General features: G+C 38.0%; 1 protein-coding gene across 1 annotated transcript; it reads right to left on the bottom strand.

The window, feature by feature from the left end:
• Positions 1-1,129: 1,129 nt before the first annotated feature.
• Positions 1,130-2,095, bottom strand: LOC102272723 (olfactory receptor-like protein OLF4). Its single transcript, XM_005909867.2, has one exon. The coding sequence runs from the start codon at positions 2,093-2,095 to the stop codon at positions 1,130-1,132; it is 966 nt and encodes a 321-aa protein (XP_005909929.2).
• Positions 2,096-14,735: the final 12,640 nt, after the last annotated feature.

Here is a 14,735-nt window from a genome sequence, read left to right as displayed (position 1 = left end):
TGATTACAGTTTCAATTTCCATGCTTGTGATGGGTCTGTTAAGATTTTCTATTTCTTCCTCGTTCAATTTTGGAAAGTTGTACTTTTATAAGATTTTGTCCATTTCTTCCAAGTTGTCCATTTTATTGGCATATAATTGCTGATAGTACTCTCTTATGATCCTTTGTATTTCTGTGTTGTCTGTTGTGATCTCTCCATTTTTATTTCTAATTTTATTGATTTTATTTTTCTCCCTTTGTTTTTTGATGAGTCTGGCTAATGGTTTGTCAATTTTATTCATCCTGTCAAAGAACCAGCTTTTGGCTTGGTTGATTTTTGCTATGGTCTCCTTTATTTCTTTTGCATTTACTTCTGCCCTGATTTTTTTTTATGATTTCTTTCCTTCTACTAACCCTGGGGTTCTTCATTTCTTCCTTTTCTAGTTGCTTTAGGTGTAGAGTTAGGTTATTTATTTGACTTTTTTCTTGTTTTTGAGATATGCCTGTATTGCTATGAACCTTCCCCTTAGCACTGCTTTTACAGTGTCCCACAGGTTTTGGGTTGTTGGTTTTCATTTTCACTCATTTCTGTGCATATTTTGATTTCTTTTTTGATTTCTTCTGTGATTTGTTGGTTATTCAGCAGAGTGTTCATGATTCTTTCAGGAAGACAAATGAAAATTACTTGGGGTGTCATATGAGTTTTTAAAATTAATTAATTATTTTTTTAATAGGAGGATAATTGCTTTACAATGTTGTGTTGGTTTCTGCCTTACAACCACAGGACTCAGACATAACTGTATGTATCCCTCCCATATCTTCATCCCACCCCTCTAGGGTATCACCACTTTGAGAAGCAATTATTCTTAATTCATCTGTGATGAGCCACCAGAAGAATGTGATTTCCAAACATTTCTAATCTAAAGCTAGGAAAATTTTGAAGTAGGAAACAGTATATACTGTCTGAATATCAAGCTGATGAGAAAACTTAAAGACAATTACTAAAATGTGCATAGAGAAACTGAATCAAAATAAAAGGGAAATCTGAGGAAATAAATAGAAGAAGTAAGTTTTATTCTACAAAGATCAAAGCATTGCAATATCTGCTTCCCAGTCTTTGAGTCATGTGATCAAGAAAACATTCATTTCCTTCATGTAACTGGCAAATTTGTAACTGGCAAATTTATACCTGGCATCCCCAAATAGAATCTCTTCAGAGACCTTTTTATGTCTTTGTTCCTCAGACTGTAGATGAAAGGATTCAGCATGGGCATGACCACAGTGTACATCACTGAGGCTGTTGCACTTGTGTGTGAGCTGTGTGTAATAGCAGGGCTAAGGTACACTCCTAAGACTGTACAATAAAATAAGGAGACAACGGAGAGGTGAGATGCACAGGTGGAAAATGCTTTACACTTCCCCTGAGCTGATGAGATTCCAGTTATGCAGGAAACTATTTTAAAGTAAGAGTAGATTATGCCAGCAAAAGGACCACCACCAAAGAGAGCAGTTGAAAAATAGATCACTATGTTATTGACAAAAGTGTCAGAACAAGACAGTTGTATCACCTGGTTGAGTTCACAGAAAAAGTGGTGGATTTCCAAGTCTGAACAGAAGGACAATTGCAACACCATCAAACTGTGTAACAAGGAATACATGATATTCATTATCCAGGACAGAAGCACCAGCAGTCCACAGAGCCGGGGGCTCATGATAACCATGTACTGCAGGGGTTGGCAAATGGCCATGTACCGATCATAGGCCATCACAGCCAGGAGAAAGTCATCTAATCCTGCAAAGAATATGTAAAAATACATCTGGGTGACACAAGCTTCATAGGTGATAATTTTGCTATGTGTCTGGATGTTCCACAACATATTTGGGATGGTGGTGGAGGTGAAACAGATGTCTACAAAGGACAGGTTGGAGAGAAAGAAGTACATGGGGGTGTGGAGGTGGGAGTCTGAGATGACAAGCAGGATGGTGAGCAGGTTACCAAACAGAGTGACCAGGTACATGGAAAGGAAAATCGCAAATATGAGGGGCTGCATTTCCGGTTCCTCTGAAAATTCCAGAAGAAGAAATTTTGAAATTTGTGTATTGTTCTCCAGTTCCATATAGCAAATGTGACTATTGGGGAAAAAAGAAAGCAACATGATTAATTTTCACTTAAACAGGCATACCTGAAATAGCTGAAATACTATAATTTCTATTTTGTAGGCAAGAAATTGATGTTAATATGTTGCATATATATGAATTTTTCTGACGGTATACCTCATTTCATCTCGGACTAGAATTTTTATTGTCCCGTTCTCAGTAAATTTACAAGGGTTTAGATCCCTGGGTCAGGAAGGTCCCCTGGCAAAGGGGATGCCAATCAACTCCAGTATTCTTGCCTGGAGAATTCCATGGACAGAGGATCTTGGAAGGCTCCAGTTCATGGGGTCACAAAGAATCAGACACGACTGAGCTACTAACACTTTCACTTTAAAGTTTTAATGCCTTTGAGAAACATGTATTGAGAGCCAACATGTCCCAAGCACAAAGAGGTGCAGAAAAACAAATCTCCACATTTCAATAATGGAGATAGATGATATTAAAATAAATATTTTATAAAATATGTCAGAAGGTGACAGATGTTATGAAGAAAATAAAACCAGATACAAAGGAGAGAGTAGTAGAAGGAGTTATTTTGCACTGTGTTCAGGCAAGGTCTGCAAACAAAGGGTTGTTTGAAGAGACATCAAGAAAGAGAGCAAAGCATCTAGTGTGATAACAGGAGAAGTGTGTTCCTGGAAGAGTGAGGTGCCACTGCAAAGGATCAGAGGAAGATGCTGGTTCCACATGTTCAAATGAAAACAAAGAAGCCAGTAGGGCAAAGGAATAAGCAAGAGGCGGAGTGATTAGAGATGGTGTCAGGGATGCTAAGGAAAAACATGGTCTCCCTGCTACAGCTGAACCTTCACTACACAGAGAATCCTTCCTTCCATGTTGTTCCCAGCACGTCAGAAATTTAGTTGCAAAGGCACCCTGTGAATTGAAGGAGATCCTCTTAGTACCACCTGTTCACTGAGTTCTGGCCTCTCTCACCTTATTATGTAACTTTAATATATGACCGGGTGCTTCTGCTTTAAGAACTGCTCTCACTTTGCAAGGTACAGACACACCGTGGCTTCCTGGACTGTATTACTGTCATGATTTTCTCATCCAGAACCACCCTCCTTAGGCCATCAGTGGTGACAACTCAAGCTGGTTGGATCAGATTAAGTTTCTTCTAAAGAATTTTTAAAAGGTACCTAGAAATTCCACTTCATAAATTTCCAAGGAAGCAATAAACTTGAGGTTCCTTTCTGTTTGGGCCACTTGAAGCAAACAGCCAACTCATTGGAAAAGACCCTGATACTCGGAAAGATTGAGAGCATAAGGAAAAGGGGGCAACAGAAGATGAAATGGTTGGATGGCATCACTGATTCAATGGACATGAATTTGGGCAAACTCCAGGAGATGGTGAGGGACAAAGAAGTCTGGCATGCTATAGTCCATGGAGTCACAAAAATTGGAGACAACTTGTCAACTGAGCAATGACAACAACCACCCAGTATTTAAAGAAATATAAAAAGTATTAGAGACAGATAGATATAATGAAGGAAAAAGATCTAATGACCTCCAGTGCCCCTGAGAAAATGTGACTAATAAAAATCTCCTTCATTTGGGAACATTGCAAATTCAGCTACATATTCTTAATGCCCAGGTAAAATCATAAAGAAAAATATTTTCCCAATGACAGAAACAGTGATATATATGTAATGTGAAAAATCATACTGATTTAATACCCCAAGAGAAAAATAAGCAAAGGGAGTAAACTAAGAAATCAAAATGGAAACATGGAATACAACAAAATTTCTGTGTGTTACATTAATCAGTAGAAGATTTGTTTGTCCTAAGTGTTTTTCGTATTATTTTACAAATTATATTTCTGTGATCTGATACTGAATGAAGAAAGACCTGTCTATTTTCTTATGGGAGGTATTTTATTTATTATTCTTGTGCTTAATATTTTTTTAATAAATCCAGTGGGCACAATTTAATTCTTGCTCTGGTCTTTGTCCAACTTACAAAGGTCTTTCCATACCATACTTATAAAGCCTTATAAATGAAAATTCATTCTATTATTCTGGATAAATGTATGTGCATAATTTAAACCTGAGGACACTATGTTGTAGTCTGTGCTGTGTTGTGCTGTGCTGTGCTTAGTTGCTAAGTTGTATCTGACTCTTTGCAACACCATGGACTGTAGCTCACAGGCTCCTCTGTCCACTGAGACTCTCCAGACAAGAATACTGGAGTGGGTTGCCATGCCCTCCTCCAAGGGATCTTCCTAATCCAGGAATCAAATCCAGGTCTCCTGCATTGCAGGCAAATTCTTTACTGTCTGAACCACCAGGGAAACCATTTTACTCTACTGTACTGCAACTCTGTCACTATAATGCAATATCAGTAGAGACTTCAACTGCATTGTTCACTCATTTTTTCCCAAAGATATGTGAATATATGTACATTTATTTAAAAATGCACTTAAGAAAGTTAGAAATTATGTAATAAAAAGAATAGCAAAAACAGTAAAAATAAAGGGTGATTTTGCATAATTGGATTAAATAAAACTGAGTGGAACATCAAAACTGAAACATGATATATAATAACAGTCATTGGACAATTACAACATTAAGTAATAATTAATTAAGAAAAGACTTTGACTCAGGAGAATATAACATATAATTTACCCAGAAATTTTGGCACATAGCAGATGCTTTGCTATTATTTGTTGAATGATTAGGAATTAGGTCCCCTTAGATACGAACACTATCCTATAGGAGCATTATATTTCTTTTTGGTTGGAAAAGTCCAGATTGTTGAATAAAACTTGGCATAAATGGCTGTCTACCTGGAAGAAAATGAAGTGGTTCCTTATATAGCACATCTTTTAAAAAGGGACCAAAGATCCCAAAAGTAAACAGTCTACTTTAGATGAACATGGTGGGAAGACTATCATAATTAAGGTGAGAAAATCAGAAGCAAGGAGAAAGACATATTTGACTCTATAAAACTTAACATTTTTATGGTCAAAAACACCCAACCAAAAGTCAATTGCAGAACCAATAATTTGTCAACATCATTGAAAATGCAGCTAACTGCTGAGAAATAGGCATAAAATATATAGATGTATGATAATAAAAATTGACATGCTAATCAAATATATGAATCTTTACTCAAAGTAACTAATAGTTTAAAAATCACCAGGAAGTCTCATTCATAAGCCTCAGCCTGGTGAAAACACTTACTGTAGATTGAGGTTGAAACTTCTAAACAGACATCACAGACATAAGGGGAATTCTGTAATTTTACTGGCAAAAATGTGATGTGGAGAACATTGTGGAAACTACCTGTGACAGCTCTTGATTGTGGAAGCACAAATATTCTTTAACTCAGAGTTCCTCCATCTCTGCACTACTGGACATTCTCTGGCAGACCATTCTGTGTGGTGGGGTCTGCCCTGTATACTGTAGGATGTTTAGAAGCATCTCTGCCCATCATCTACCATTCATCAGTGTGGTAGTGAAAAATGTCCACTCATATCACTAAGTGTCCCCTGGAGGACACAGTTACCCTTGGTTGGGAAGCAGTTTTAAATTAACAAACTCCACATATTTTCATAATAATTTATAGCATACCTTCAAGTTGCTAAGAGACGAGATCTGAAAATTTCTCATCACAAGACATAAATTGGAACTATGTGTGGTGACAGATGTTAACTAGATGTACTGTGGTGATCATTTAGTGATATAAACAAATACTGAATCAACATGCTGAATGCATGTAACTCATATGTTGTTATATGTCAGAGAAAGGAAGTGAAAGTCTCTCAGTTGTGTCTGACTCTTTGAGAACCCATGAACAGACAGTAGCCCTCCAGGCTCCTCTGTCCATGGAACTCTCCAGGCAAGAATACTGAGTGAATTGCCATTTCCTTCTCCAGGGGGTTTTCCCTTCCTAGTGATGGAACTCTGGTCTCCTGCATTGCAGGCAGATTCATTACCAACTGAGCCACAGTGTCAAATTACCCAAATTCTTTCTGAAAAGTGATGAAGAGAATGCTATATTTGACAGATTTGACTGAAATAATTTATGAATGCTTATACAATCCCCACAGATATATCTATACATATATAAAAGCACTAAATGATGTTCAGTTTTTTTTTTTTTCTTTTTTTTTTAATGCTGCTTCATTCTGGTTTTTTTTTTTTTGCTTTTATTTATGTATTCTTTTTTTTTTTTTTTTTTTACTTTACGCTATTGTATTGGTTTTGCCATACATCAACACAGTTTTTTGTTTAAAAAGCTATTCTTTGTTTCAAAGAATTAAATTTTAAAAAGGAATAATAGTACTCTGATACCGCTACGTAAAACAAAAGTTACAGAGATATTTTTCAGTAGAGAAACACTCAACGCCTAACAAATCCACAAATATATTCAGCCTCACAGGTAATAAAATAATTGAAAAGTAAACCTCTTGACATACATCTTTTCACCTATGTAACTATGTTTTTTTTTTCTTATGTGAATACCCACTGTGAGAGAAGATACTGTAATATGTAGATTTCATTCACAGGTGTTGCAAGGGTATATTTGCAAACAGTCTTCAGTTTAGATCTTTCTCCTCCATGTGAAAACAGAATCTAATATATCCCATCTTACAATAAAAAGAAGTGTCCTTACCTCACTGTCTGACCCTCCAGGTAATACCCTATTTGTCCTGGTAATCAACAAGATTCCTGGACTCATGTTCTACTTTTACTGGTAGCAGTTTAGGACTCCCATTCCTTCTTCTATCGGGCTTCCACTAGCATGATTTAATTGTTAAAAGTGACACTCATGTTTCCAAGCACAACGTTTACTTGGAAAGCCAGCAAACAGCCACAATGATCTCTGACCTCTGGGCTATGCTACATTGGTCCTCAGGTGACCTCAGGTACACATTCCTGGCTTCCCTCTTCTCTGATCCTCTCCCAGAGTATCTGTGGGGCTCGCAGACTCACCTGCTTGGAAACTCTGCATGGAAGTTTTCCCTGTGAAGGTCAAAATCCCCCACCCCCTAAATAATTGGTGATGGAGACCAAAGTTTGTCCCTAAACAAGACAACAACATTGGTCTCTCAGCCAGATTTAGGACTGTATAAGCGAGGACCATGTGCTATCCAACCACAGTGGCACAGGCTGAGGGACTGCAGCAGAGGAGATATTTACAGCTTCCTCTGGCAGCTCATTAGGCATGTTTCTTCTTGTCACTCCAACCTCTATATACATGATTTTCCTGGGAGATATTGGTCTGGACAGAATGGATTTTTTTCCTGCTGATTCTCTGTTCCTAGGAGACTGCATTATAAGTTAGGTGAATTCAATTTTTATCACTCCTTCTCACTTAACTCTTCTGCTTCCAAAAGGCTAGGCCTCCCAGAACCTCATTACATCCCTGAGTTCAAATTTTCTCATATGGGCATATGTCTTGACTAGGTCCTTAGGGTCTTCAGTGCTTTGATTAGTGGTTGCAATACAACTCCTGAAATATCTGAGAATTACTATTTCTCTCTTCAAAATGGGGGCTAACTCCACTTCTTTAATGTAAAACTTGGATATTAAAATCTTTGGTTTCAAGAAAGTTTTACAAAGGCAATAAGGATTTATTACTGATAGTAACATCTGTCATTTGCCCTCATTATAAAACATTAAAATTATAAAATATATATTTAGATGTTGTTCTGTAGCACTGATCTGATCTGATCTGTAGCACTAGTTTAGAAAATTACAGGGACTGTCAAGTTTAATCTTGACAACTGTGTGTTCTATGAGTTAGAATGTATAAGCACTCCATTCAACACTGCAGAAATGGTACTCAGAGGGATTTAATGTTCTGCTTAAAGGTATAAACCAAGTAAAGGATGGAATCTTGATTGGAATTGGTCAAGATACTTTCAGTTCTCAAACTCTGGGCAGTGATTCTCAATCAGAGATGATTTTGTCCCTGGGGATATTTGACAATGCCTAAAGGATGCTACAATCCAACCCACTCCAGTATTCTTGCCTAGAGAATCCCAGATATGGGGGAGCCTGGTGGGCTGCCATCTATGGGGCTGCACAGAGTCAGACACGACTGAAGTGGCTTAGCAGCAGCAGCAGCACCAGTAGCAAAGCATGTTTCTAATCCCCAGTATACAGCAGGATAGCACCCTGTACCTTTCCTGCCTCAAATGCCAACAGTGAGAATGTGTGCGTGTTTAGTTGCTCAGTTGTGTCTGACTCTTTGCGATGCTATGGACTGTAGCCTGCCAGGCTCCTCTGTCGGTGGGATTTCCCAGGTAAGAATACTGGAGTTGATTGCTATTTGCTTCTCCAGGGGATTTTCTCCACCCAGGGATCAAAGGGTCACCTGCGTTGCAGGTGGATTCCATACTATCTGAATCACCAGGGCAGCCTGTGAGTAGGTAGGGAAATCTATCTTTAGACCAGAACTTCTATAGGTTCTTTGTGTACACAAATCACCAAGGTTTGTGGTTCAAATGCACATCGTGACTCATCAGGTCTCTAGAGGGCCCAGGGACTGCCTTTGCAGCAAAATTTTATGTGTTGAAGCTGCAGGTCTTTTCTGTGGACCACAGTTTGGATATCATTGCAGTGGTCCTGTGTTAGAGTCAAGTACACTTAGCTTTAGTCTTCTCCATGAAGGAAGGGTCATTTGAAAGAATCATTTTCACTCACTTCATAGGTGATGATAATTGTGTCCAGATCTCTAAAATATTATAGCTCTTGAGTGACATCAAATACAATATATATTAAAAAGACTTTAGGTCCTCCCTGGTGGCCCAGTGGCTAAGATTCCACATTCCCAATACATGGAGCCAGAAATCAATCCCTAGTTGCGGAACTAGATCCCATATGCTACTTAGAGTTCTCATGCCACATCAAAAAGATCCTGCATGCCTCAACTAAGACATGCCACAGCCAAATAGTTTTTAAAAGGGAAAAAAAAAGAAGATTTTAGGGTAGGCAGCATAAGGGATTCCAAAAGATTTCATATCCTAGACCAAAGAACTTTGGAATATATTTATTACACAACAAGGTAATTGAGACAGTAGATGTGATTCCCTGGTGGCTCAGAGGTTAAAGCGTCTGTCTGCAATGTGGGAGACCTGGGTTCAATCCCTGGGTCGGGAAGATTCCCTGGAGAAGGAAATGGCAACCCACTCCAGTATTCTTGCCCAGAGAATCCCGTGGATGGAGGAGCCTGATGGGCTACAGTCCACGGGGTGTCAGACACAACTGAGTGACTTCACTTTCACTTTACTTTCATATTTAAGATAAGAAGATTATCCCAGATTATCCACCTTGAAAGTGAAAGTAGCTCAGTCCTGTCTGACTCTTTGTGACCAATTCTCCAGGCCAGAATTCTGGAATCGGTAGCCTTTCCCTTCTCCAGGGATCTTCCCAACCCAGGGATCAAACCCAAGTCTCCTACATTGCAGGCAGATCCTTTGCCAACTGAGCTATCAGGAATGTAAACACAATGATCCTCTAAATGTGGAAGACAGAGGAAAAATTGGGGTCAGAGATTTGAAGATGCTGTGCTGCTGGCACTGCAGATGGAGGAAGGATCATAAGCCAATATATGAAGATGTCCTCTGGAGACTGGAATAGAAGAAGGAATTCATTCTCACCTGGAACATCTTAAAAGATCCAAACTCTCCAGATGTCTTGATTTAAACCCATTAAAAACCTATTTTAGGCTTCTGACTTCTAGAGGTTTAAGATAGAATGTTTATTTAAGTCACAGTCTGTTAATTTCTTACAGCAGCAGGAGGCATCTAATACAGATACTTAACCAAGAAAATATTGTTGCCAGGAAATGAGTTTAAGCTTCTCAAATCATTCACCCTTGGCATGTCATTCTATATTGAAATCCCTTTTCAATAAAAGAAATTAGAGTTAATTTGGAGATACTCAATACCATTACCTGGTATAGAGAATTTCTTGTTACATAATGTAAATGTGGTTCTGACTTCAAAGGCTTTGGGAATTTAAGGTAGTAAAAAAGCAATCCCTTATTCAAATTAAAGTAATATATTCTACTTTAAATCTTCTAGGTTGTGTTTATTCAAATGTCATACCCTTCAATCTCTCTCTCAGGTTTTCTTTCAACATGGTAGATGAGATGATGAATGAATCTATGTATATATGCATATGTGTGAGTGTGTTTAATTGAAAGAACAATATGTACAAATGCACACACATACATACATTCACACATTAGCTATTCTTGAACGCTTTCTTTGGACTCATCAAAATAAATCAATATATATCTAACATTCATTTATTCCTTACAGCATGCACCTGAATTAAGTTTTACTATTAAGCTTGTTCACATTTTGAACTCTAAAAAATGAACCATGTAGTGTGTACTGCTAATTTTTGAAATTTAACAAATTGTATAGTTTAAAACTTGCAGTTTATTGTATGTAATTATACTCCAATGAATTAGTTAGAATTTAAAACTTCTGGTTTTGCATGATTCAAGGTAGTAAATAAATCCCATGTAGTTGATTCACACCTAAGATTGGGAGATATCTCTTCTACTAAGGAAGAAAACAAAGTGTCCTATATGGATATAAGAACAGTCAAATTAAAATAAAGCAGTTAACATTTGATAAACCACTTTTTTTTCTGTAAATTAAAGACTAACCTACAAAGGTCCATATAGTCAAAGCTATGGGTTTTCCAGTAACCATGGATGGATGTGAGAGTGAACCATAAGGAAGGGTGAACCACAAAGAAAGTTCAACCATGAAGAATGCTGAAGAATTGGTGCTTTCAATCTGTGGTGCTGGGGAAAACTCTTGAGAGTCACTTGGACTGCAAGGAGATCAAACCAGTCAATCCTAAAGGAAATCAACCCTGAGTGTTCATTGGAAGGACAGATGCTGAAGCTGAATTTCCAATACTCTGGCCACCTGATGTGAAGAGCCAACTCATTGGTAAAGACCCTGATTTTGGGAAAGACTGAAGGCAGGAAGAGTAGGGGTCAACAGAGGATGAGATGGTTGGATGGCATCAACAGCTCAATGGACATGACTTTGAGCAAACTTCAGGAGCTAATCAAGGATAGGGAAACCTGCACACTGCAGTCCATGGGGTCACAAAGAGTCAGACACGACTGAGTGACTCAACAACTACTACATATATAAAAGGAAGAAATTGGCATAAAGTGGCTCAAGAGAGAAGAGCACTACAACCACACACAACATCATGGAGGCGCCCTTAAAACACGAAATAGAGCCTGACAGTAGACCCATGAAGAAGAGATAACCTGTCTCAGAACTTCACCCCATCATATATTCCTATGTGATAATAAGTGCGTTAATAACCATTTGCTCTTAGGACAACTTGTTATGCAGCAACAAACTGATATAATAATCCAAGTGAAGAGAACTGAGGAAATTAAATTAATATATTGCTTCTCATTCTAGGCAGTTCTGATACTGAATAGCACTCTGGTTTTCCAGTCTATTTTGTATAACTGTGACTCCATTAAAAAGTAACTCCACTGAGATTTTCTTTTTTTTTCTTTTTTTTTTTTTTAGCTTTTTTAAAAAAATTTATTTTATTTAACTTTACAATATTGTATTGGTTTTGCCATATATTAACATGAATCTGCCACAGGTATACATGTGTTCCCCATCCTGAACCCTCCTCCCTCCTCCCTCCCCATACCATCCCTCTGGGTCGTCCCAGTGCACCAGCCCCAAACATCCAGTATCGTGCATCGAACCTTGACTGGCAACTCATTTCATATATGATATTATACATGTTTCAATGCCATTCTCCCACATCATCCCACCCTCTCCCTCTCCCACAGAGTCCATAAGACTGTTCTATACATCAGTGTCTCTTCTGCTGTCTCGTATACAGGGCTATTGTTACCATCTTTCTAAATTCCATATATATGCATTAGTATACTGTATTGGTGTTTTTCTTTCTGGCTTACTTCACTCTGTATAATAGACTCCAGTTTCATCCACCTCATTAGAACTGATTCAAATGTATTCTTTTGAATGGCTGAGTAATACTCCATTGTATATATGTACCACAGCTTTCTTATCCATTCATCTGCTGATGGACATCTAGGTTGCTTCCATGTCTTGGCTATTATAAACAGTGCTGCAATGAACATTGGGGTACACGTGTCTCTTTCAATTCTAGTTTCCTCAGTGTGTATGCCCAGCAGTGGGATTGCTGGGTTGTATGGCAGTTCTATTTCCAGTTTTTTAAGGAATCTCCACACTGTTCTCCATAGTGGCTGTACTAGTTTGCATTCCCACCAACAGTGTAAGAGGGTTCCCTTTTCTCCACACCCTCTCTAGCATTTATTGCTTGTAGACTTTTGGATAGCAGTCATTCTGACTGGCGTGAAATGGTACATCATTGTGGTTTTGATTTGCATTTCTCTTCTAATAAGTGATGTTGAGCATCTTTTCATGTTTTGTTTTGTGTTTGCTTTTTTTGTTTGTTTGTTTTTGTTTTGTTTTGTTTTCCTTTGCCTTAGGAGACACATTGAAAGTAAAAAAAGAAATATTGCTATGATTTATGTCAAAGAGTCTTCTAAGTTCTCACCCAGGAGATCCATGATTTGTCTGATGTTTGGATCTTTATACCATTTTGACTTTATTTTTGTACATGATATTGGAAAGTATTCTAATTTCGTGTTTTTGCAGATCATTATTCGGTTTTCCCAGCATCACTTATTGAAGAGATTGCCTATTCTCCATTGTATATTTTCAATGTCTGTCTCATATATTAATTGAACAAAAGTATTTGGGTATATTGCTAGCCCTTCTGTTCTGTTCCACTGGTCTATATGTCTGTTTTAGTGGTGGTACCATGATGTTTTGTTTCCTGTAGCTTCCAACTATAGTCTGAAGTCAAGGAGAGACTTGATATTTCTACCTGTATTTGGAGAAAGAGAGAATGAAAGAAAATGGAGAGAGAGTGAGATGGAGGAAGAATGAGGATTTCTTTAATGTATAATAGAAAATATAGTACAGGTAGCTCTTCAGTTTTACAAATCTATTTGATTTGCTAAATTATGGAAAGCAAAGCAAGAATAATTTGAGTTCAGAAAAAAACTATAATTTTCATAAATCATTATATTATTATTCTATGAATTAGTAATCAAATCAGTGGAGAAAAGATGAAAGTACCTATGCATATATGTTTAAATATCTTTATAGTTTAAGGCTTTAGTTTTTATTCTGAATATTTTATTTCCATTTGTACATCACATGAAGATACATACTTGAACAAGTGTATATCCTATGGTGTAAATTTAGCTGATGTGTGCATGCTCAGTCACTCAGTTGTGTCTGACTCCTTATGATTCCATGGGCTGTAGCCTACCAGGCTCTTCTGTCCATGGGATTCTCCAGACAAGAATACTGGAGTGGATTGCCATTTCCTCTTACAGAGGATTTTCCTGACCCAGGGATGGAAAATGTGTCTCTTGTGTCTCCTGCGTTGCAGGTGGATTCTTTACCACCTAGCCACTACAGAAGCCTATTTAGCTGGTATAGCAATATTAATTAATGCAAAACATCATGTAAAGGGTTGTAGTAGTCAGATTTTCTGTGATAACAAATAACTTTTCAAATCACAACACCTTAAAATAGCAAGTTTATTTATTATCACTTTAGATGCAGCATAATATAAGATATCTATGACTCTGACCTGACCATGCTAGGCTACATGCACATCTTCATTCTGGGAGCCATGCAAATGGATTTTATATTAGAGGTCCTTATGTGGGAGGTGCCCATTCTCATGATGGAGGGGGACAGTAATACAAAGGGTGTAATCTCATAAAGCTTTCCCAGGCGGCTCAGTAGTAAAGAATCCTGCCAATGAAGAAGATACAGGAGACACAGTTCCAATCCATTAATCAGGAAGATTCCATGGAGGAGGAAATGGCAACCCTCTCCAATATTGTTGGCTGGAAAATCCCATGGACAGAAGAGTCTGGTGGGTACAGTCTACAAGGTCGCAAAGAGTCAGACATGACTTAGCAACTGAGCATGCATGGACTCCTACAAAGCTTCTTACAGCTTATCCTTAGACACTGAGCATGTCAACTCTGCCCACATTCCACAGACTCAAGGGTGTCACATGTCCAAGTTCTAAGCTGAAGAGTGGTGACATGCACTCCTCCCACACTTTCAAATCTCAAAGGAATGGATGCGTGAGTAAGATATCCTAAGGTAATGAGGAGGTGAATCACAAATGGTGAAGAATAAGACAAATTCAACTTGCAGAAGAAAAAAACAAGCAAGCATTTCATACTCCTATTGGTATCAAATGTTTATGAATTCTATACTATAAACTTGCAACAAAGGAAGATAAGAAGGGCTGGTGGAAACTATAATTCACCAAGGAATATGAGCTTTACACACATTGTTGTTCAGTTGCCTAGTCGTGTCCAACTCTTTGTGATCCCATGGACGACAGCACACCAGGCCTCCCTCACCATCTCCCAAAGTTTGCCCAAGTTCGTATCCATTGCATCACTAATGCCAATCAGCCATCTCATCCTCTGATGCCCTCTTATCCTTCTGCCCTCAATCTTTGCAAGCATCAGGGACTTTTTCAATGGGTTAGCTATTTG

The sequence above is a fragment of the Bos mutus genome, chromosome 7, assembly GCF_027580195.1.
Source record: "Bos mutus isolate GX-2022 chromosome 7, NWIPB_WYAK_1.1, whole genome shotgun sequence".
Lineage (NCBI taxonomy): Eukaryota > Metazoa > Chordata > Mammalia > Artiodactyla > Bovidae > Bos > Bos mutus.
Note: the sequence above shows the minus strand (reverse complement) of the source record. Positions and strands in the feature narration are given on the sequence as shown.